The sequence below is a fragment of the Berghia stephanieae genome, chromosome 6, assembly GCF_034508935.2.
Source record: "Berghia stephanieae isolate SIO BIC M18660-M18661 chromosome 6, UCSD_Bste_1.3, whole genome shotgun sequence".
Classification (NCBI taxonomy): Eukaryota; Metazoa; Mollusca; class Gastropoda; order Nudibranchia; family Aeolidiidae; genus Berghia; species Berghia stephanieae.
The window spans coordinates 24,177,802-24,202,823 of NC_088365.1; the positions used below are offsets into that span (position 1 = coordinate 24,177,802).

Here is a 25,022-nt window from a genome sequence, read left to right on the forward strand (position 1 = left end):
TTGCATACAATATCTCAATTCAAAATACACTCCTGATTAGGGTCAGGGTTCAAGTGTTTATCTAGGCTTTTTCTGGCCAGTAACGTCATGATAATTCTCTGAAAAAGTTATGTTAACAAGAATAAAGTTATGTTAACAAGAATAATAATAATAATAATAATAATAATAATAATAATAATAATAATAATAATAATAATAATAATAAAATAATAATAATAATAATAATAAATAATAATAATAATAATAATAATAATAATAATAATAATAATAATAATAATAAAAAGCAATAATAATAATAATAATAATAATAATAAAGAATAATAAGAATAAGAATAAGAATAAAATAATAATAATAATAATAATAATAATAATAATAATAATAATAATAATAATAATAATAATAATCATCATCATCACCATCCTCATCATCATCATTTTTTAAAATAGATATGGCAATAATAATAAACATAACTCGGCATACTTCCATTCCCAACAACCAGCAACAGACACCGACGTGTAGAATTAAATAGAATATTTACTATTATATAACGACTTTCGATGTGCTGCAATCACTATTAGTTTTGTCATATAAGAATATATCATCTCAAAGTATTTACAGTTAAAAGTATGTTACACACATATAGTGGCTCAGTAGGTAGCATGGTTTTTTTGCTCCATACCTCCTGAAAGGTACTGAGTTCGACTACCCATCGCGCTGTGTGGCCTTGAGCAAGTCATCTCGCCCTATCTCATTTTGCGGTGCAGCCAGGACTTTGGGTTCAATTCAAGTTCCTGAGATGCCAAAGACACACACTGTGCCCATCACCGCAAATCTTATACACATCCCTTATATCAATCACACCACGCCAATCCACAGTGGCTGAGGGCCAGGTCATTCCAATTTTCCATCAGGATTGACCATAAAGACAAATTTCCTTCCCATTCGGGATGTATAACGGGAATTTTATTATATATTTATTTTTCATTTTCATTTTACAATTAAGGTTTGCAAAGTTCTGGCATATTAAAATTTATTTACAAAACAAGATTAATCGTGCCAGGGCGATTTAAATTGTAAAGATGTGAAAAAGTGTGTATGAAACAGTGTCAGACAAAGGAAGAAAGAAAAATACAAGAAAAAAAAAAAAACTGAACAATTGGGATCATAAATCATCATTGATACTCTAGCAGACCTGCCCACTGCTACAAAAATTTCGCAAAAATACGAATTTTCGGGTCCTAATTGACAATTATATAAAGATCTTAATTCAATAAACTTCTTTTTATAAAAAAAGTTTTGTTGCCAGAGCTAGTATATAAAGGAGTTCAAATCATTAATTTAATGTGTTTAAACAAAAATGGGTAATATTTACAGGTAGTTATAATGTCTACTATGTTGTAATCCCTGTAAACTACAATTTTTTTCCAATTTCAAGCAGGCAGGTCTACCCTCGCTAACTTCTGAAGAGTGAGAAACTGCGCCTGTATGTTCCAACACACATCAAGATACTGCCAATTAATTGATTCGGGGGGGGGGGGGGTATTTTTAAAAACTCTCTCCTTACCAACTATAGGAAAATCATCACATTGATACAAACAACTTTTTTCTTATTCAAATTTCTCTTGTGCATCATAAAATTTAAAGAAAATGAACAGTGTGTTGTAGAGCATGTCTTGCTAAAGAAAGTATGCATCGGAAGAACTTTACTACTATTGTTTTTGAGTGATAAAAAAAATATTTTTGTGTTAGTTGGGTGTGAAGTTTTGGGGAAAATCCAGAAAATTGCTGGTAAGGATTGAGTTAAAGGAGGAAATTCCTCCTCTGAGTCCAAAAATCGTGGCTTTCAACAGATTAGAACTGATTGTAATCCGAAATTCACTTTTCAGGGTTAGAGTTATCTGACATAACACCGTCGTGATCACGCATTTTAAATGTCTTGAGGAAAAGAACATTTTTTCAAATAAATTTATGTTCGTTTTGATTCGTTTCAACTCCTTGCACCCTGCCTTCCTTCTAGTAACAATGATCAAAATCAACAGTTGCACACGTCACTTATTGGTTCTCTAAAGGGAGGTCATTCTGGGGGGAACAACAAACTCCCACGATTTGTCCTTGTTCTACAAGTCTATAAAAAATAAAAATAAAAAAATGTTTTTTTAATTATGTCTTGTTTTGTTTCCTTTCAACTGCTAGTAACAATGATAAAATAAACAGTTGCACACATCACTCATTGATTCTCTCAAGGAACGTCATTCTGGGGGGGAGCAAAAAACTCCAAGGATTCGTCCTTGGATGATGGGATATTCTACAAGTCTTGAAAAAAAATATTTTTAAAAACTAAAAATTGTTTGTTTTGTTTCCTTTCAACTGCTTGCGACCTGCCTTCACTCTTGTAACAAAGATAAAAATCAACAATTGCACATGACACTCATTGGTTCTCTAAAGGGGGGCTATTCGAGGCGACGACAATCTCCCATGACTTGTCCTCGCAGACATCCATGTGTATGTCTCCAAACCTGTGGATGCAAAGAGTGGATGAACGATGTTTAATGTTTATTTGGGGAGACTGAATGTAAGGGAATACAAAGACTATTGAAATTTCAAGTGAACCAGTGAGAGATAGATAGAGAGAGAGAGAGAGAGAGAGAGAGAGAGAGAGAGAGAGAGAGTAGAGAAGTGGAAGCAAAGGAGAAAAAGAGCAAGAAATAGATAGATAGATAGATAGATAGATAGATAGATAGATAGATAGATAGATAGATAGATAGATAGATAGATAGATAGATAAATAGAAAGATACATAGATAGCAAGATAGATAGATAGGTAGGTAGATAGATCGATGGATGGATGGATGGATGGATGGATGGATAGATAGATAGATTGACAGATTGATAGGTAGGTAGACAGATGGATGGATGATAGATAGACAGAGAAAGATAGATAGATAGATAGATAGATAGATAGATAGATAGATAGATAGATAGATAGAGAGAGAGAGAGAGAGAGAGAGAGAGAGAGAGAGAGAGAGAGAGAAAGAGAGAGAGAGAGAGAGAGAGAGAGAGAGAGAGAGAGAGGGCGAGAGAGAGAGAGAGAGAGAGAGAGAGAGAGAGAGAGAGAGAGAGAGAGAAGGACCAAAACAAAACACACAATAAATTCTTTCCTACTTCTGTTCAAAACTATAATCCTTCATTAACTTTGGATTGATGATCTACTTGTTGAACAATAAAATCCTGACAGAAACTGTTCTTGGTTACATGGTCTCAGTGGTATAACACTCACTTTTAGATAGGAAGGTCCTGGGTTCGAGCCTTGTTCGGCACATAGTTGAGTCCTTGGAAAAAGCTCTTTACTCACATTCTCTCACCATACTCAGTTGTAAAATGAGTACCTGACCGCTGACAGCGTTGTCTCTGTCAGAAAAAAATTGTATTATCACCAGTTTCATTCTACATGTTACGTGTTGCTATTGGTCTATAAAAAATGTTCAGTTTAAGTACACTTAATTGGGGTGGGGGGGGGGGGGGGGGGGGGTTCTTCTCTGAAGACTTTATGCTCTAACTCTACCTGAGTGTCTTATTATGGAAATAAAAGTAAAGGGAATACATTCACCTTGAAATCATTTGGGTGTTCTCGTTGAGTAGTTCTTTCACTTCCATCAGGTTTTCACCCCAGTTGTGAAGACTGTAAAACAAAGGGAAAAAAAAAAAGCTAGATCATGAATGATCAAAGGCTCATTAAACTGACAATCCACTCTCAATACTCCACTATAACAAAGAAAGTATTGGACTGGAACCCTCAGGGCGGAAGATCAAGGGGACCGCCACAGGGGAACTTGGAGAAGAATTAAAGAAGCTGATATACAGAGAATTGATAAGACATGGAACGAGATAAAAAAAAAAAAAGTTAGCTTAGGATAGAGAAGGATGGAAACTGTTTGTCTGCGGCCTATACCCTGACCCAGGGTGAAAAAGCCAATGATGATGATGATGAACTATCAATAGGATTTCAGTCTACCCAAAGATGGACACACCTCTCTCTCTCTATCTCCCTCCCTCCCCTCCCTCTCTTTCTCTCTCTCTCTCTCTCTCTCTCTCTCTCTCTCTCTCTCTCTCTCTCTCTCTCTCTCTCTCTCTCTCTCTCTCTCTCTTTCTCTCTTTTTTTCTCTTTCTTTCTTTCTCTCTCAGCCAGACAAAGTGTCCCCCGTGTGAAGGACAATTAAAGAACCTAATAAACAGAAAAGTGATAAGACACAGAAAAAATTAGCTCGGGATAGAGAAGGATGGAAAATGTTTGTCTGTGGCCTATAAACCCTGACCCAGGGTGAAAAAGGCAATGATAATGATGATGATGATGATGATGATGAGACGAAGTGTGTCATGTCAGTTGGATCCTGGGTTTGGCTTGGAAAAGGCTCTTTACTCAAATTCTCTCACCATACTCAGGTGTAAAATGAGTACCTGGCCCTTAACAGCGTTGTCTCTGTCCGAAAAAATTGTAATACTCAAGGACTCAGCTATGCACCGAGCAAGGCTCGAACACAAGACCTTCCGATCCGAAAGCGAGTGTCATACCACAAGACCACCCACATAGAGACCAAACAACTACCTCACCTGCTTACTACGAAGGAAATTTTCTCTGATCTAGAGTCTGAAGACATCACGCCCGATTCCCCAGCATCACTGTGAAGATTTCCGGAGACCATAGCCTTCTCTAGCTTTTCCAACTCCTTCAGACTGTGAGCAGCCTGACTGATACATTCTTTATGCGACTGGAAAAGACACACAAAAATAAGATAAGGTAAAAAAGAAATAAAAAAAAGAAAAGAAAATTCTGGCACCAAATTACTTTAAATCAAAAAAAAATAAAAAATACTAAAAAAAAAAAAATTCATCTTGTGTATAGTTAATATCCACTAAATATTCTTTAAAAAAGAGAGCTTTAGTAGAGGTCCCAAGTTAGCAGCAACGCTTAACATAGGGACATGACACTTGCGAGGTGTTATTACTTTTTTTTTCCTAGGTGAAGATAAGAGGCAGACCCAAAGAAACCTGGAGAAGAACCATGAATATGAGAGCTTAAAGAGGGGGCAGCGTGGTTCAACGGGACGGTCTTTGCTTCATACCCAAAAGGTACCGAGTTCAACTACCCGCCTCGTTGTGTGGCTTTGAGGGATGAATAAAGGGAATTTTATTTATTTTATTTTTATATTCATGTACAGGTTGGCTAAACTCACTCAACCCTAACACCGACTATATTCATAGTATGCCCGAGGTTACTTTTACCCCATGCTATTTATTACATTTTTCTGAGACAAATTATAGGCGTAGTATCAAAGCTATCTTCTTAATGTTTACATGTTCATGGAAGTTGAATAAAAATATCTATGCACTTGCTCATTTTTAATATATTTTTTCCAATTTTGAAAAGAAGCAAAAATCTCTAGGATTGAGTGAGTGAACATCAGTGTACATGCACCCGATAGGCAGACATGAAAGTCCTTGGTAGACACCTGATGCACCCAATGGCTCAATGGGAATTAAATAAGTCACATGGGATCAATTTTCAGTGCTGCCAACCCTAGCCCATGTAAACGTGTACAATGGAGATCCAAAAGGAGTCAGATTTGAGAAAAATGTGTACAATTCGGTAAAAACGATAATTAGCACTACGTACATCTGATAATGGGACAATTAGACCATACTAGCAATAATATAATCAATATTTAAATCATTGAATAAGCTTATTATTATAGAATATATAAATAGCATCAACTTCCAGATCCATGTATAAATCTGATATGACCCAGCCAGATAATATTTTATTGAACTCACTTCATGAACTTCTGGGTCAAGAAACAGATAGTGTTTATATACACCAAAAAAGTGTATCAATGCTAAACACCCTTTAATATCAATTTAATTATGCATACAATCCTCAGCAAAATGTGTACAATGAATGAAAATGCATAAAAATACGCATTTTTTACGTAACGTTGACACCACTGAATTTTTATGTGTTTTATGTTTTTAAGGGTTTTACGGCGTTTGCAACAGATTAAGGTCATATCAGAGCCAATAAAAAGGAAGAAAATGGGATAGTAAAAAGTTCTAGAATTACAATTAAAGCGCCTAAGAAAAGGTAAGACAAAGGGGAATTGGTTCAAATAGGAAACATATGTAGGTTTCGAGAGCACACTATCAAAGTACTTAGTTTGAGATCACTAAAAGTCTCATCCATACAAAAGCACAGGTCCCCACTAAGAAGAATACACTCAAATGTTTACAAATCATATGTAATACGTAAACAAACCACAATATAGTGCATAACAGAGAGATGATTTACAAGGAAAAAAATATTATCTCCCAAAATTAACTACATTTGACTGTTTCCAGCTCAGCCAGGTTATCCAGTCAGGACTGGGACAAAACCTAGAAATCTCATTCCAAGACAAAGACAGAAATCATATTGGAAAACAGATATAGGGGATATAGAAGACACAGTAAGTGGCACCCTGCCTATGGGAGGTCAGGAACCCCACCTAGCCACTGAATTTTGCATGTGATCCGAGTGCTCTACCAACAGAGGTAATGGGACCCCCAAGAGAAAATAATTTTAAAAAAACAAAAAAAAAACAGCTCACCGTTCTCAATTTGTCAATCAGTCTGGTTTGCTGTTCGCTCAGGTCCCTCAAGTCCCCATTCAGTTTCTCCACTGTGTCATTGATTTGGACTTTTTTACTATGTTTTGTGGGAAGACAACAAAAAGGAAGATAAAATAATAAAGAATACGGTGTGAAATGCTGTCAAGAAGAGGCTAAAAAATGAAAGTGGGGATTTTGTACCCGAAATGGATATATAACATTGACAATTTAAGGGGGGGGGGGGGGGGGGTGGAAGAGGAATGGAAGATGGTGATGGTGGTGGTGATGACAATGATGATGATGATGATGATGATGATGATGATGATGATGATGATGACAACGACGACGATGATGATGATAACTTTTACACGATTGCCAAGATCCGTTTTTGTTTGTTTTTTGTTTTTAAGGGTTTTATGGTGCTTGCAACACATTTAGGTCATATCAGCGCCAGTAAAAAGAAGGAAAATGAGATAGTAAAAAGTTATAGAATTACAATTAAAGCACCTAAGAAGATCTGTCCATATTTTCCAAACATACCTGTAAAACTGTTTGTAAGCTGAAAACAAGGAGTTTGACTTTCGAATACAATGATCCTCCAGTAAAGTCTTGGCCGTCACCGTCAACTCCTTCATCTTGTGTCTGAAATTACAATTAGAGTTATTGTTCTTGTCATCGTTAGTCATCAATATCATCAATATGATATACATTACTGTATTCCTTCATTATTGATATAAAAATAATTTGTACATAGAGATGTTATAGCTATAGGCCACTCATGGAAATTACAAACACAAATTCTCATGGTACAAAATAAAATATTTATTAGGTCATATGTATTAATGCGCAGCAAAAGAAAAAAAAAAGACTAACATCTTTTTACATCCACAAAGAAATATTTTTAATTGGGCTTTTATATAGCGCAATATCCACTAAATGTGCTCAAAGTGCTTTACAAAGGGTCCCTGACCAACAGCAACACGTAATATAAAGAATGAAACATGACGCCTGTTATGCGATAATACAATTTTGTTCAGACAGAAACAATGCTGTTAACAGCCAGGTACTCATTTTACACTTGAGGACAGTGACAGAATGTGAGTAAAGAGTCTTTTCCAAGGACTCAACACAGGACCTTCCGATCCGAAAGCGAGTGTCATACACAAGACCACATAGCCACAAATATAATCATTAACAAAGATTTTTTTAAAGTGCGATTATCGAATGAGAATTCCTGAAACAAAACTGAAAGATAACTCACTTGTCAACTCTGTGAATCTGTTCCTCATTATTATTCAAATGACGTTTGGCTCTGTCTTCTTTGAAAGATGAAACAATTTTATGTAGTCTTGAATTCAACACATCCATTTTCTCCAAGCTGTAAAAAAATGTTAATTTTTTTTTAAAGTACATCCTCATATGATACAAATTATGATATCGATGATAAGTATAATGATGATGATAATAATGATAATAACAATAATAATAATAATAATAATAATAAATAATAATAATAATAATAATAATAATAAAAATATAATAATAATATAATAATAATAATAATAATAATAATAATAATAATAATAATAATAATAGTAATAATAATAACAGTAATAATAATAATAATAATAATAATAATAATAATAATAATAATAATAATAATAATAATAATAATAATAATAATAATAATAATAATAATAATAATAATTGTTTAAAAATATTTCAAATATTATATTATTTACATTTGTATTCATTTCCACATTTTTACAGAAAATTTTTTTTTTTTTTTTTAAATAAACCCGAAAACCCCGAAAAAGACATGGGGTGGATACCATTTGTCCTCCGGCAAACATCCAATGCTTCTGTCCCATCCTCCATCTTGACTCTGCCCATTCTTGACGTCTCTCAGAGTGACCTTGGCTTTCTCCAGCCTGGACTGAATCTGGACAAAGACACAAATGAGCACCAATCAAATGAGACCCATCATATCTAAATGTTATTAGTGTTGGGTTGCTTGTTGTTTGTTTTTAAGAGTTTTACTGCGCTTGCAACACATTTAGGTCATATCAGCGTCAGTAAAAAGGAAGAAAATTGGATCGTAAAAACATTCAAGATGTACACTTAAAAGGACTTGAGGAAAAAGTAAGACAAGGAGGAAAAGGTTCAAATAAGGAATAGATGTAGATTCCAAGAGCACACTTAGTAGTGTACTTAGTTTGAATCACCTAAAAGTCTCACCCTGACACCAGGACAAGTCCCCACTAAGAGGAATACACTCAAATGTTTACAAATCACATGTTAAGAATAAAACAACATAAACAGTACATAACAGAGAGATGATTTACAAGGAAAAAAATATCATCTCCCAAAACTACCTATATATTTGACAGTTTCCCTCTCAGCCAGGGTATCCGGCCAGAGCCAGGACAAAACCAAGTAATCTCATTCCAAGACAAAGACAGAAATCAAGTTGGAAAACAGATATAGGGGGATAGAAGACAGAGTAAGTACCTCCTTGCCCACTATGGGAGGTCAGGAACCTCGTCCAGAGTGTTGGGTTGGTTTTGATGAAAATAAATAATTTAATAATACTAATAATTATGAGATTTATACTGAAGGACATTTTCATTTAGAGATCTAATAAACTGCAAACCAAAACCCAAACTAAAACTGTTCAAGAGTAACCTCCTTTCAGTTCTGCATGGACACTGATGTTGTTCCAAGTTAGACCAGCCACTTTAAGCTCTTTATCCATGGATCTTCTCCAGCTTTCCTTAGCAGAGCTGCCAACCCCATCTGATGAGAATGTGTACAATGGGACCTCAAAATGGGGGAGATTTCATAAAAATGGGTACAATCCTGAAATCGACGGAAACTTACCATTGTGAAAGTAAGAGGAAGGTATACTTGAAATTGAAAATATGCCACCTGCCAAGAGAATGACTCTGAACAAAGAAACTAGGTCTAAAAGTAAAAGCTTGAAACGGACTTCAGGGCTAATGATGAATATTCGATGATCGATCCAGCAAGCTTAAGATAACAGCGATACGAGCATCTGGGCTATTACAACTTAAGAAAACTGAAGTGACTCCGTACACTGAAAATGGGTACAATCTTGGGGGAAATGCGTACAAGCGTACAATCGCTGAAAATGCGTACAATTCCGCATTTTTTGCGGTAGGTTGGCAGCTCTGCCTTAGGCCTGTGTCTTCGTCCTTTGCCATCAGCCGTCCAGCGGAGTGCTATTCTTGGCACAGCAGTTGCATCCATTGCAGCTATGTGGTCTTGTGGTATGACACTCGCTTTCAGATCAGAAGATCCTGGGTTCAAGCCTCGCTTGGAAAAGGCTCTATACTCACATTCTCTCACCATACTCAGGTGTAAAATGAGTACCTGGCCGTCAACAGCATTGTCTCTGTCTGAAAAAATTGTAATACTGCCTAACAGGCGGTATGTCCTGTCCTAAGTGTTAAGTGTTGCTGTTGCGCTGTATTAAAGCTCAATTTAATTTAACATATCCAGGCTAACATATCTCTATCTGCATCTCTTTATAGTTGTAGCTATGCTCAATGTATCTGCTTTTTCTTTTTTTTTTCTCTTTAAGTTTCATTTGTAATTTTGTTAGGTCAAAATATTCCTAAAAGTCTTCAGAGGCATTTGTTTTGGAATTATTTCAATTTATTCATTTATTTGGTTGCTACTTTCCAACATTCGCTGCCATACAAGAGAACTGAAAGGACATTACACACTTGAACACTTTAAGCGTTTAGTGGATATGGCACCTTACAAATGCTTAAGTTTTTCTCTTTAGTATAAAGTGCATCCAATACATAATATAAAGATCTATATATATATTTAATTTTCCTCCCATCAGACCTGATTGTTGATCTGTGTGCATTCCCTGTTTCCTGTCTGCTGTAGGGTCTGCAGCATGTTGGCCCGGGTGGTCATGGAGGAGTGGGTGTGTTTGGCCAGATGTCGCAGCAAGGTGCTCTCCACGACTACCAGCTGGAACAACTGGTCTTTGAACAACGACATGTCGCAGCAGGCTTTGCTGGTGGATTTGAAGGACTGCTCCATCTCTCGACATTTGCTGTGCACGTGATCACTGTGGGATGAGATTTCAATATAAAAATTGAGATTAACTGAAGCTTCAATAACGCAACACATGGATGGTGATTCTCCTCCTCCTTCTTCTTCTTCCTCTTCCTCTTTTTTTCTTCTTCTTCTTCTTCTTCTTCTTCTTCTTCTTCTTCTTCTTCTTCTTCTTCTTCTTCTTCTTCTTCTTCTTCTTCTTCTTCTTCTTCTTCTTATTATTTATTATTATTATTATTATTATTATTATTATTATTATTATTATTATTATTATTTATTCTTCTTCTCCTTCTCTTTTTTTTTTCTTCTCTGTTATTTAGAATCCTCCAGATTGAGGAAAACTACATTTGACTTTAAAATAAATTTAGATAAAAAATAGAAACTGATCAAGGATTATTGAATGTTTTATATAATGATCTGTATTTCCCCTTTATCAATATAGATAAAAATTATCAATACCTCTTTAAGTGCACAATTGAATTTCTTACAGGGTGCTTTAAACAAAGGCGAACATTTCATGGATACTAAAACTATAATGCATTGAAACACCGACTGTCAATATTTTTGGAATGAATGGATAGATGGGGGCAGAGAGGCACTAGATTCACACCCAGAATGGATTGTGTTTGATTCCCCCTGCCGCATTGTGTGACCTTGAGCAAGTCACCTTGCCTTGGCTCACTTTGCTGTGGTGGTAAACTCAACTGAGAATGAGTACCTGGCTACATACAGGAAATGACAGATTTTATAAAAGTTAGTACAAAAAATATGCCTTACAGGAGACTGGTACTGTATGAAACGGAACTATTATTCCATATAGCTTGATGGGGAAATAAATGAAACATTGTGATGTGTACTGAGCATGATAAATCTGTAGAAATTTACATTTATCATCTCTCATTAAAGATATTTCCCGCCTTCCCTTACATCAAACCCGAGAGTGTTTACTAAAAAAAATATTCCTTCTTATTTATGTCCAAGGGTAAATTTGTCTTTAGGGTCAATTCGAAAGGGGAGACTGGAATAACCCAGACTTCGCTTAAATGCAGCACAGCAAAATGATCCTTAAGATCATACATCCACAGTGGAAAGTCGAACTCTGTACCTCTCGGGTATGAAGCAAAGACCATACCGCTGAGCAACGCTGCACCCTTGGGGATATATATATATATATATATATATATATATATATATATATATATATATATATATATATATAATATAAAGAAAAATTTAATGATCTTTATCGAACCCCTGTAACCCACCTGTACATTCTGACGGCTGTGTGCATGTGTTCAGAGCAGGTTTTCAAAGACCTGACGGCATTCCGCATGGAGTGGAGGACTGCCAGAATCTTTTTGCTCAGCGGATAGTCCGAATCCACGCAGGTGATGATGGGAATGTCTAGGAAAACTCCTGGATGGGGGTAGTGGGAAGGGGGGAAGGGGAGGGGGGGGGAATAACAGAAGGGTAGACATTAAATTGAAAGTTAATGACTTCAATATTTTTTAAATTGAGCTTTTATATAGAGCAATATACCAAACGTGCTCAAAGCGCTTTACATAGGTCCCTAGCCAACAGCAACATTTAATATATAATATAAGACAATACATTACGCCTGTTAGGCAATATTACATTTTTTTTCAGACACAGACCTAAATTTAGGTCATTTTAGCACCAATGAAAAAAGACGAAAATTGGATAGTCAAAAGATAATGGATTTACAATTAAAAGGATACGAGGATACGAGAAAAATGTAAGACAAAGGGGAAATGGTTCAAATAGGGAACATGAAGAATCCAAAAGCGCACTAGCAATGTACTTAGTTTGAGATCACCTAAAACTCTCATCCAGACATAAGCAAAAGATCCAACTAAAAGGAATACATTCAAATGCTTACATTATACATTCAAAATAACCAAATATAATAATACATAACAGAGAGATGACTTATAAAGAAAAAAAAAATCATCTCCAAAATTATATTTGACTGTTTCCCTTCCAGCCAAGGATCCTGCCCAGGGAAAGGATGAAACCAAGTAATCTTACTCCACGACAAAGACAGAAAGCAAAGGGAAAAAGGAATAGAGGGGGATAGAAGACTCGGTAATGAATGAATGAATACATTATTTATTGTCGGTAAAAATACATATTATGCATACACATAACAACAACTATTAACAATGACAACAAAATATTAAAGTAACAATTTGAAGAAAAAAAATAATAATGTATAATATCTTCTTCATAAAATCTGATTTAAATCCAGTAAGCCCTTTAAGGCTTTTCACCGACATAAGGCTTCCCTACCCACTATGGGAGTGGAAAGAGAGGGTTAAGCATGGGTGCCAGCAGGAAGAAGTGTTGAAACCTGAAACTAAAATTTCGACACTTTGCCAAACCTGAAAATGTTCCTACTGAAAATGCGGCCTAAACTTTACTCATATTTCATCACCGTTTTTAAACCATTATTAAATGATTACACAGCAAAGGTGGCTGAATCATGTTTTCGAATTTTTACAGATGCTATTATGTTATTTTACTCAAAACACTGAAACCGGAGGTATTTGACTTCGAGATATCGCGAAACCGGAATTCCGGCATGAACCGGAAAACTGGCACCCATGTATTTAAGAAAAAAACGGATGTGTTATCAAAAAGTCATAACATACCAACAACAGGTTTAGAAAAGCTTTTGTATTCCGGCAACTTGTTGAAGACAAATATGGGGCTTCCTTTGGTATCCATACGCACTAGCGTTGTCATGGGCTCTCTCCCATCGCTGGACAACACCTTCCCATCATGCAACAACAACTGTGCTCCACCGGGGATCTCTGTCTGATCTGTGATTAGCTGTCGGATCTGAGAAATGCTGTAACGAGATTGGATAAAAAAAATTTTTAATCAAATAAAGCATTCCTCATACTCCTAATGTGACGACGACCGCTAAAGAAATCAAGTTAATTTTTACATAGTTTGCTTCTCATCTAATTATTTAGTGGGAATGGGGGGGGGGGGGGGCAGCATGGCTTAGGGGTGTGTCTTTGCTTCAGATCCAAAAGGCACCGAGTTCGACTCCCCACCAAGCTGTGTGGCCTCGAGCAAGTCACCCGCCCTAACTCACTTTGCAGCATCCTGGGTCATTCCAGTTTTCTTTCTGAATAGACTCTGAAGACAAATTCCCCCTCGGAGCTGAATAAACTTTATCTTTTATTTATTTATCTAAGGACCACATTGATGGTCAAGATGTTTCAACGATAGTAGCACCTGTCAAACAAACCATCATAAGCAATGTGTATGAACTTAAAACCTCTAAGAATTGCCTTCCATCAAGGTAATAAACAACAATTTTTTCGTGTATATTTGAGTTATTTATATCTCTATATATTTATTCATTGTCATTACATAGATAGGCTTCAGGTCATTTTAATACTTAATATATACACTTATATACACACACACACACCCTGAGTACCGAACTATATTAACTTTCTTGGTGATAATATTTATATATGTGACTCATCGTCTCTAGGTCGGCATAAACTGGACACCGAAAAGGTAATTTAAAATTGAAATTATCAATAATTTTTTTTTTTTTTTCAGTGAGAGAAATTGTATTTATTCTCTTCATAACCAATAGAAATCCACCTCCTGTTTCATATTTGTATCTGGTTCATCTCGACATTATAATTTTTAAGGGGATGAGTCACATATATGGCACCATGCCACTACAGAAGGGATGTCGTTATAAGTGGGCTATCCTGTAATCTTATTTATCATCACCAAACAAACCAATATATTTCTGTCCTTGGAGTCAATTATTTCATTTCTATCAATATTTTTTATATTCAAATAAAATTTCACACCATTTGTTAAGTTAATATAATTAGAATTTTTTGTCTCAAACTTAAGATTATTCCAAATTGTCACAGTCCTTTGAATTAGACTATTTTTCCACATAGACAAATTAAATCTTTCAACAAATATCTTATCTACCCTAGTGTATGTAACATGCGAATAATTAATTTTTCCTAGTTTGCACCAACCACTTACTCGTCCTGAGGCCTGGCATAGATGGTCAACTGTGAGAAAAACGAAGGACAAAACGCATGGTAGGGAATGCGAGTGGTGATGTCACTGACGTTGGCGAAGAACTCCTCAAAGCTGATGGTCTTGGATGTGTCTTTTTCCAGCAGCGTAGCCAGTAAAGGAGTGATCAGGCTTTTCAGACCCCTTTAAAATAGAAAGTAGGCAAATAAATGAATTAATTAATAATAATAAATAATAATAATAATAATAATAATAATAATTAATAATAATAATAATAATAATAATAATAATAATAATAAATAATAATATATAATAATTATATAAAATATAATAATATTAATAATAATAATAATATTATAATAATAATAATAATATTAATAATAATAATAATAATAATAATAATAATAATAATAATAATAATAATAATAATAATAATAATAATAATAATAATAATATTTAATAATAATAATAATAATAATAATAATAATAATAATAATAATAATAATAATAATAATAATAATAATAATAATAATAATCCCCTTACCCATCCTCATGAAAAAATTTTCCTTAAGACCTAGCGCGAGGAAAGACAAGAGATAGCCCAGGCACCAGACTGTGATTTCAAAATTAGAATCTGCCAATTTTACAAACCTTGATAACCGACACGTATCCGGCAAGCTCCTACTCCATTCTACTGGTCCCCCTTCCTTGGACTGCACACCTGATATGACACCTTGCTCTTTTCGGGTTGTGATTAGATGCCTGAAATAAGAAAACAATAAATAAATACAATTTTTATTTTAAAGTAATAAATAAAGAAAGAGGTAGAAATAGTGCAGTATCTACTAAACTTGCTTAAAGCGCCTTACAAAGGGTCCCTAGCCAATGGCAACACTTGAAATGTAGGACAAGACATGATGCCTGTTAGGCGATATTATAATTTTTTTTCTACAAAGACTTGTGATTAAATGATAAATATATTAATAAACTTCATATCACCTGCTTAGTTTTCAGTGCAGCTATGTGGTGTAGTGGTATGACACTCTCCCTCAGATCAGAAGGTCCTAGGTTCATGTCCCACTCTGAGCGATACATAGTTGAGTCCTTTGAAAAGACCATTTACTCACATTCTCTCACCATGCTCAAGTGTAAAATAAGTACATGGACTGTTAACAGCATTGTCTCCATCGGTTAAAAAAACTGTAATATCGCCTTACAGATGTCATGTTTTGTCCTACATGTTAATTGTTGTAGCTGGCTATGGACCCCTTGTAAAGCACTTTGAGCACATTTAGTGAATATTGCACTATATAAATGCTCAATATGATTTATTTTAATTTATTGCTCTTAAATTTTATTTTTTTTAATTTTCAAACAATGTAAAGTTTTCTCAAATTGTTAATGATTTTGTAACAACAAACACATGAGCCCCCTGCACCCCTAAAATAAATAAACAACCAAGAGATATACAAATAGCATGCGGGATATAGTGTGAGGCAAGAACCAAAGCCATTAACTCTCTCCTTACTGATCATGTTCAGTATTTTCCCAAAATGGCAGGCTTACCCAGCAGAAAAATTCACACAATTGATTCTTTAAACTCAAAAAAATCTCTCTACAAAACAACATTATGTGATGTTAATCAAACAAAGATCATTCTTCAAAGTTTGTGATGTACAAAATAAATCTGAATAAGAAAAAATGTGTATTATGTCGTAACAAATGTGACGATTTTGTTCTAGGTGGTAAGGAGAGGGTTGTCAGGATGGAATGGAGACTCCATGTTTAAGGCATTTAAATAGCAAACAAAAAATAAAAATGTTAAAAAACGGGTCACATAAAAGAGAAACGAAACAAAGATTACAGCCTTGGTTTTTGTTATTTTTGTAATTTTCTGATTTGGAGACAAACAGGCAACTTGTACTGTATTAAATGAAATATGGTTCCATATCATATGGGCTTCTGGTATAATAAATGAAACATTGTGAAGTAGATTGAGCATGGTAAATCCGTGGATTGTGCCAAATTTATTTTTCAGATCTTTAAAATGTCTGGTGATAAATTCAGTTTTCACCGTATAAACTTGTAGTGACAGTATATCATTTTCACTTGGACAGCAAACTGACAACAGATGGTGACTGCAATGCAGAGATCAAAAACAGAATCAGTAAGGCAAACCAGACATTCGCTTCCCTCAAACAAATTTGGAGAGCAGTGGGGGATTATATTCCAGCATTAAAATAAAGATTTTTAAAAGTTAATGTCTTGAGCGTTTTGCTCTATGGATCAGAATGTTGAAAGATCACAGAGAATATCATCCAGAAACTATTGAAGTATTCCAGCACAAATGTTTGCGACGAATCTTCTAGATATTCTAGCCAAACACAATCTCAAATGAGGACCTGAGAACTAGAACAGAGGTGGATTCTCTGGAGAGTCTCATTAAAAGGAGAAGATGGCAAGTGTTGGGGCATGTCTGTCGCATACCTGATGAAACACTAACAAGGAAGACTCTGCGATGGACACCCCAAGGAAAGAGGAAGCGAGGCTGCCCCAAGGAGACTTGGAGACATATTGCAGAGAGGGGCCTACAGCAGAGAGGTCTATCCCCCGAGATGGCCCCAAGAATAGCTGCTGACAGGACCAGGTGGAGATCCCTTGTATTGTCTCATGTGGCAGCAGGCCCAGATAGGGCTGAATGAGTGAGTGATTTCACTTTCAGGCCATGGTTTAAAACCATCACTTACATTGTTTCTCTGTTTCTCCTTCCCCCATAAGGCCGGAATGGAAGACTGCCAGTGGCTGCGTGGTAAAAGGTTACGCCAAGACTCCACAAGTCGACGTACAACCCAAAATGTTGACCTCTGGAGCGACGAAGAACAGCCTTTTCGTACATGTCCGGATGCTGTGGAGGAAAAGTAGTTACGAAATGAAAAATTGTTTGTATGTGACTATGTGTCCTAATATTATACTCCATCTTGTCTTGCTCATCTGAGGTAAAACAGCAGAAATTAAATAACAATGCACATTTATAACAACAGCGATAATAATGATAAAAATAATGATAATAATAATAATAATAATAATAATAATAATAATAATAATAATAATAATAATAATAATAATAATAATAATAATATATTAATAATATGAAGAACAACAATAACAATAATGATTATGATGACAATGAAGATGTTAATTATTATCATTATCATAATAAATCTTTATTGTTCATAAATATGTCAAATTGTCATCAAGTTACACAGAATAAAACGTTACATAAGATAAGATATATAAGCAAAGAGCAAATAGGTTATACAGACATTTCTATTCTTCCCATTATCTCACATTATGCTCAGTATGAAACAATGCCAGACACAGCAGAGAGAAAAATACAAGAAAAAAAAATGATTCTGCCACAGAGAATGACATATTTCAAAAAGACACACACGACAATCTCTGGGAAATTATTTATTAAAATATTGGTCATATTTCTAAAAAAAAAATATTGAACTAACCAAATATTCATCCGTTCCATACATGGAATAAAATTCTTCGTCTTGCTGTAACTCCCTCGCTGCACCAAAGTCAGTCAGTTTGTATACAGATCTAGACATAGTGATAATAAAAATATTGATTAAAGAATTAATGGTTTTAATAAAATGTAAAACACAAAATGTGTAACCAGAATGGTTTAAATAATGAGAAGAATTAAAACAAAGGCAACAATAATAATAACAAAAATAATAATAATAATAATAATAATAATAATAATAATAATAATAATAATAATAATAATAATAATAATAATAATAATAATGTATACAGCTCGAATCCCTTACCAAAAGTGATTAAATTACAATGGTATATTACATACACATTCATAAATATCTCTCCCCTCATACGATCTTTATAAACTAAAAAAATAACTTTGAATATAATGAAATGGTCAGAAGGTTAAGATACAGCTGATCTAAGTGTCCAAGAAAAATAAAAAAGATAAAGAAACAACTGCACCCCCCCCCCCCTCCCCTTCCCATGGTCCTACCTTCCATCTGGCATGATAGATCTGAGAATGTTGCCAGGTTTGATGTCCCTGTGAATGATGTCTGAGTCTCGTAGATGCTTCACTCCGTCAGCTGAGGATGGACAAAGTCAAATATTACAAAAGAAAAACATCCTCTTTTAGTCAATTCGAAAACCCGAAAGGATGTAAAAAATGTAAAAGTTTTGGCTGCATTTTTTCTTAGCCTCTAAATATTTTTTTGGTGGGTCTTTAAATTTACATTTCCATATTTTAAAATACGATAATTAAATTTCAATTCTTAACTCTTTCAGCACTGAGGCTAGATTCACATTTCCGTCACAAAATGGCTGACACCTGATTGAGGTAACATGATAATGACAAGTTAAGACAAAGCAACATTCAAATTCGGCGCAAAATCTCAATTAAAATACTCCACTAGGTCCAAATGAATGTTCTGATGAAAGAAATGATACCATTGGTTCAATTAATAATACTTTTGTAGAAAGTAGGATTGGATTACATTATTATTTTTGCCTTTAAGACCAGCCACACTGTGCGGCCATTGGCCTGTAGAACAGATTCTGCTCTGACGCTGAAAGAGTTAAAGTGAGCCAAAACAAAATTGGTGAAAATGATGAGTGTATGAGTAAATGTTATGTAGTGCTGTTACTAGTGTTAATATTTTGTTTGATTTACCTATGCTTAATAATAAAAATTTAAACGTTGCACAGAGATTATAAAGATCTAGTATATATTTACTGTTATTATTTTTATTTCCTATTATTCTTATATACCATGAATTATTTGCAACACATCCCGACAATAAAATAATTTTTGAATTGAATTATTTTTGAATTGAATTACATGAATTTCTTTGTTAAGAAGTAAAATTAACGGGAACACTTGGAAAATCAAAATATTTTTTATCTTTAAAAATATATAAATAATTAAATAAAAACAAAATATTTTTAAAATGCAAAATATTTTACTTTATAAAAATATTGTGTGAATGTAGTAGTTCTTTAGAATCGTTTGATCAATAATGGTAAAAGAAGTTGTATCCACCCAAAACAAATCAATTATGTTCTATTTTCATTCCAATATATTTCTGGTACTTACTGACTTGCTGTAAAACGTTTATAAATTCATCCTCTACTAAACCAAAGTTATTCTCTGGCAGTTCCAGAAGGTTGTACAGATTGCCATGGGTACAATACTCCATAATGATCACGTTGACACCATTTGGCACCTTGACAAATTGAAGCAGAAGTACAAGAAATTTAAAAGGGAATAATAAACAAACATAAATGCACTCTATTATTAGTTATTCGACACTGACCATTCTTCGTGGAGTTGTGTGTATTGAACCCAAGACCTCAAGAAGTCAGGAGAGGGACCCAGGATAGACACTAACTTTGAAACTATTTATTGAAGTGGTGAATGGCGTAGACTGCATTGTGTCCCTCTCATGGCCAGACATAGCTGTCGTATCCGTAATTTTATTTATTCTCTATTGTCTTCTGGCACTTTTCTACTCACTTCATTTTCTGTTTTTCATTTTCAATAGGATTGTGTGATATCTGAAGAGTTAAATAAAATGAATTTGACCTTATAAAATTATCTTAACTTAATTATTAAATTGAGCTTTTATATTAGCACAATAGCCATTAAATGTGCTCAAAGCGCTTTACAAGGGATCCCTAGCCAACAGTAACACTTAATGTCAAGGTAATTCATGACACCTTTAAGATGCAATCACAATTTTTTTTCAACAGAGACAATGTTATTATTGGTGTTGTAGTACTCATTTTGTACCCGAGTATAATGAGACATTGTGAATAGGATTTTACAAGGACTCAAATTCATACATACTTCATGTAGAAGTTGATCATAATTATATTTGAAATATTTTATAAAGAGCTCCTTTTATCAAAAAAGTTAAGCACTATTATTTTATGGTTTTTGTTTTTTAATTTATATATATATTTTTTATATATCATTAACGAGACCAAAAGTCGTTTGCGATAGTATGAGAAATTGACAACACAATAATGCTCATTGCAGTACATTGCTCGGATATATTTTTCAATATAAATTTTCCAATTATCTAAGTATTATCCAACCAAAATACTGTAATAAAGCTAACAAACAAACCTCTTCCTCAACAGCAATCAGCTTGACGATGTTAGGATGATTCAGCCTTTTCATCACCTCAAACTCCCTTAGCTGAACATTCATGGGCCTCTGAAGACTTTGTGTATTAAAGACCTTTACTGCCACCTCATCTCCAGTTTTCTGAAAATGTTAATATCAATATATATATAATATAATATATATATATATATATATATATATATATATATATATATATATATATATATATTTTATATAGATAGAATGAAGTTGACGTCACTCTGGTCTTTGTTATTGTTTTTTCCCATCCACGTTTATGAGTAATATTCACTAAACGGTATTATCCAGACTATAAAAGTTCATGATTACACATAGTTTTGTGTGTTGATCTCTTACACTTCCGGATGGCAATGTTATGAACTTCTTAGCCATATATATATATATATATATATATATATATATATATATATATATATATATATATATATATATATATATATATATATATATATATATATACGGCTAAGAAGTTCATAACATTGCCATCCAGAAGTATAACGGACCAACACATATATAAATAAGAAAAATACAACTATATAGAGTCACAAGTAATTTACAAAAAATGAATATGCAACAGCTTCAAATATAACAAAATACCAAACACCAAACATTTCAGGTTCAAAACCCTTCTTCAGACAATAAGCAAAACAGTAAAATGTTAATACATCCCTTTAAATGCAGACAGAAGGCAAAGGAGTATCGATGTACCAACGTTTTTTACTGTTTTTGTTTTTGGCTGAAGGTGAGGTTTTAGTCCAAAACATTCCATGTTTGGTATTTTGTTTTTGAAGCTTTCTATATTCATTCTTGGACATTAATGAAACAAGAGATTAATTTTAATCCACATTCAATACTTGAGTATTACCAAATAATCTAAAAATTGACAAAGCACCAAAGAGACTAGTGCTAATGTGGAAAAATCCTGTCGCCAGTCATGGTGGACAAAGTGCAAAAATAAAGAGAAAAAAAATTAATTGAAACTTTGTAATAGGGTAGAATCAGGTGACTTCATCGCGACCCTCCACCCCCAAGAAAGAATGTCTGATAAACATTTATCCTTCCACCCCTCACATTGGAATAGTCGATATTCAAAAGACAAGATATGAATGTATCTATTGCTTCAGTTTGCAGGAAACAAATGAGAAATCTTTAAAAGTTATAGCACATCAAAATGACATGTAGTAATCAAGATATTGTGACATTCTTGAGTTTTTTACTGTAACAGCAAACTCTACACTAAAGTTCCCCTAGTTTGTGCATTTGAATGTGAAGGCCCTTTTCACAAAATCAATGTAGTATTCATTTTGTCACCATCCATATCCATTATATTTTCATTTTCAGAGTATATTATCATCAGAAAAATATTTATAAAATATTTAAGACATTATTTCAAAAGTATATACTTTCAGGTAAATTCACCAGTACTTTCACGTAAATTTGCCGCAAATCACTATCATTGTACAATAATTATTCCAAGGATTCCAAGGACGATCTTTTATGTGCAATAGACGCTGTGCATAAGCACTGAAATCTAACTAAGTTAAGAAAAGAAATATTTAATATGTAAGTGGGTATAATAACCAGAAATCAGTAGACTTGGGTATGGATGGGAAGCAGGCTATAACCTTGTGACTGGCATTGTAATGTGTCTACAGGAAGGCACTTTACATATATATCATCACACTCAATTCAATTCAAATAAATATCTGGCAATAGGCAGTATCTCAGTATCGGTTAATGTAGAGAGATTTGAGGACAAAAAGTGTTGAAGAAATCGAAATCATTCCTCATATTTGTCTTGTAGGGAGAAAAACTAAGTACAAAATCCTGCAGGGAAGTTACCCGCTGGTGGTGGTGATTTTACCCGACGCACTGCGAATGTACCCGACAACAGTGGCATTAAAAAAAGGGCTCTTGTGAATAAAATACAATATATACATATATGTTAACACTTCATGAAAATATAATTAATTGGCCAGGTAAACCTATTGTCAGTGTTTGGATTGCCCAATTGACAAATTAGCAGCTCAAGACAGGCCAGAAGTGAGTCATTGGAACAAACTATGAAGTTACCTGATTTCACGCTATTCAATAAAAATTTAAATAATAATTCTTGACAATGTGTTTTGAATCTGTCAGTTAATGAAAGAAATGATTTACTTCTCCAGCTATTTGGAAGGGGGGGGGGGGGTTTGAATTGTGGACTGAAGAAAAAAATTGTCCTTCCATCATCCACGTCATATAACAACTTCTTAATAAAGTTGAAAAGTTAAAATACATACAAATCATAATGATCTTGATCTCTATTAAATATAAATCAATTATTCAATCCTGTAAGTAACTCATCCGACAATTCATAATAGATATATAATTTGGACACGTATTTATACAATTTTGATTTACAGCTCATAAAATTGTTTGTTATTTTCCCTCATTTAACAATGGTTCATGAGTTTGAAAAAAACAGTGAAAAATTATCATAGAATACATTAAAAAACTATCAACTTTGTTTTTTAAAACAAAATAAGTCATTTTCACTCACTTGCAAGAATAAATAAATATAAATAAATATTTTTTTAAAACTATAAATAAATAAATAATCCAAAAAATATGATAAAAGCGTTCTTTAAAAAATATATAGAATTGGTGATTCATTCTTTTAATTTTCTTACTTTATTTCTTCCCATATAGACAACACTGGTGGCTCCCTGACCTAGGGGCTTTGAAGTGTCCCAGACAAACGACTGAGATCCTCGAAAACCTTTTGATGCCGACATCTTAATTTTTCTTTGGCTAATGTGTGATACAAATGAGAAAGAAAAATAAACGTAAACAATTTATGAAAAAAAAAAATTAATTAATAGATACATAGTGATATTTTACATATAAGTACAAATAAAAAACACCAGAGTTCTAATCAAGAATCTTTAATAGTAATACAGTGGTGGCATGGCTGCAACTGGTCAACTATATGGGTCTCTTCTCCCTCAGGTTTCCTCCATACAATACTGGATTATTAAATCACAATGTGTAAACTGAGGAGAAAAAGAAGGTGATGATGATGGGGGTAGAAGGAGGAGGAGGAGGTGAATTAATGAATTTACAAACAATTGAAAGCTCCCACTCACGCCCACATAAACTGTTTAATATATACAACAACGTCGTTTTTTCTTAACTATAAACTTCAAGAAGTTTTGACAGTGATGAAGAGGAGGAACGGGAAAGATGAAGAGGTGGAGGAGAATGAGGCGGGGAAGAGGAGGATCCTTTCGTTGTAGTTGTCATCAGTCATTCTGATTCTGACTCTGAGGATATGTCTAAAAGTAAAAGTTGCCGTTGCAGTTGAAGAGAACATGGATCATAATATGGATATAGGCATAGGCATACTACTAGATAAAACTATCTAGAACTAGGGTAAAAATAAAAACGACGTGTACTTTAATTTTAATACAGGTCTGATACTGATAACTCAAATTGTTATGGGCTCATTGCTGTCCCCATTCTCGTACGTTCAGTTGTCATAAGTGTCAGAAAAAGTAGACATAGACTAGACTATCTATCTAGGATAGAGTAAATTTTTAGTAAAAAAAAAAAAAAGGAAAAAGAAATTAAGAAAGGGTGAGATCAGAATCAGAGGCCAAAGCCAATATATATGCTAGATAGTTAGATATCTAGATTTACCTGCTTGCAATATCAATAATATCATTGACAGATATCAAACCACAATATAAATTCCCTTTCTCTCTGTTATCTTTAAGAAATCATCACATTCTGTAAATTGTTGTTAATAATATTATTATTACTATTAATATTAATATCCTGTCGAATCTGTGTACTGTTGACTCGATTATTAGAAATGATAAGTTCCCTTCCTCGGAAATCCCCTACCAGGCTAAAAATAGCTTGGACCGTGGATCATCGTGAACTTATCTAAGTTCATGTCGAAGTGGATCTATGCATATCTTCGTGAACTGAGTAAAGGTCTCTATGATGCATATCTTTTGCATACAAATGATAA

General features: G+C 33.9%; 1 protein-coding gene across 1 annotated transcript; it reads right to left on the minus strand.

Moving 5' to 3' along the window:
* Positions 1-974: 974 nt before the first annotated feature.
* Positions 975-24,898, minus strand: LOC144974719 (serine/threonine-protein kinase TBK1-like). Its single transcript, XM_078917893.1, has 19 exons — positions 24,686-24,898; positions 23,677-23,797; positions 20,966-21,106; positions 19,931-20,060; positions 18,833-18,923; positions 18,303-18,393; positions 17,532-17,689; positions 15,436-15,546; positions 14,788-14,967; positions 13,407-13,606; positions 12,000-12,150; positions 10,516-10,747; positions 8,472-8,581; positions 7,901-8,017; positions 7,180-7,281; positions 6,640-6,736; positions 4,610-4,767; positions 3,609-3,680; positions 975-2,517 (listed from the first exon to the last, which is right to left on the minus strand). Exons 2-19 carry the CDS (start codon positions 23,779-23,781, stop codon positions 2,430-2,432), a joined length of 2,334 nt encoding a protein of 777 aa, XP_078774019.1. The 5' UTR covers positions 23,782-23,797; positions 24,686-24,898; the 3' UTR covers positions 975-2,429.
* Between the last annotated feature and the right edge of the window lie 124 nt (positions 24,899-25,022).

Bases quoted from the DNA above. Each gene is read 5' to 3' on its own strand.
- LOC144974719 (XM_078917893.1), bottom strand. From the start codon at position 23,781: ATGTCGGCATCAAAAGGTTTTCGAGGATCTCAGTCGTTTGTCTGGGAC. The intron at 8,018-8,471 runs GTATCCACCCCA...ATTTTTTTACAG, and splicing joins TGTTTGCCGGAGGACAAATG to CTTGGAGAAAATGGATGTGT. The intron at 4,768-6,639 runs GTGAGCTGTTTT...TGTCTTTTCCAG, and splicing joins TGATTGACAAATTGAGAACG to TCGCATAAAGAATGTATCAG.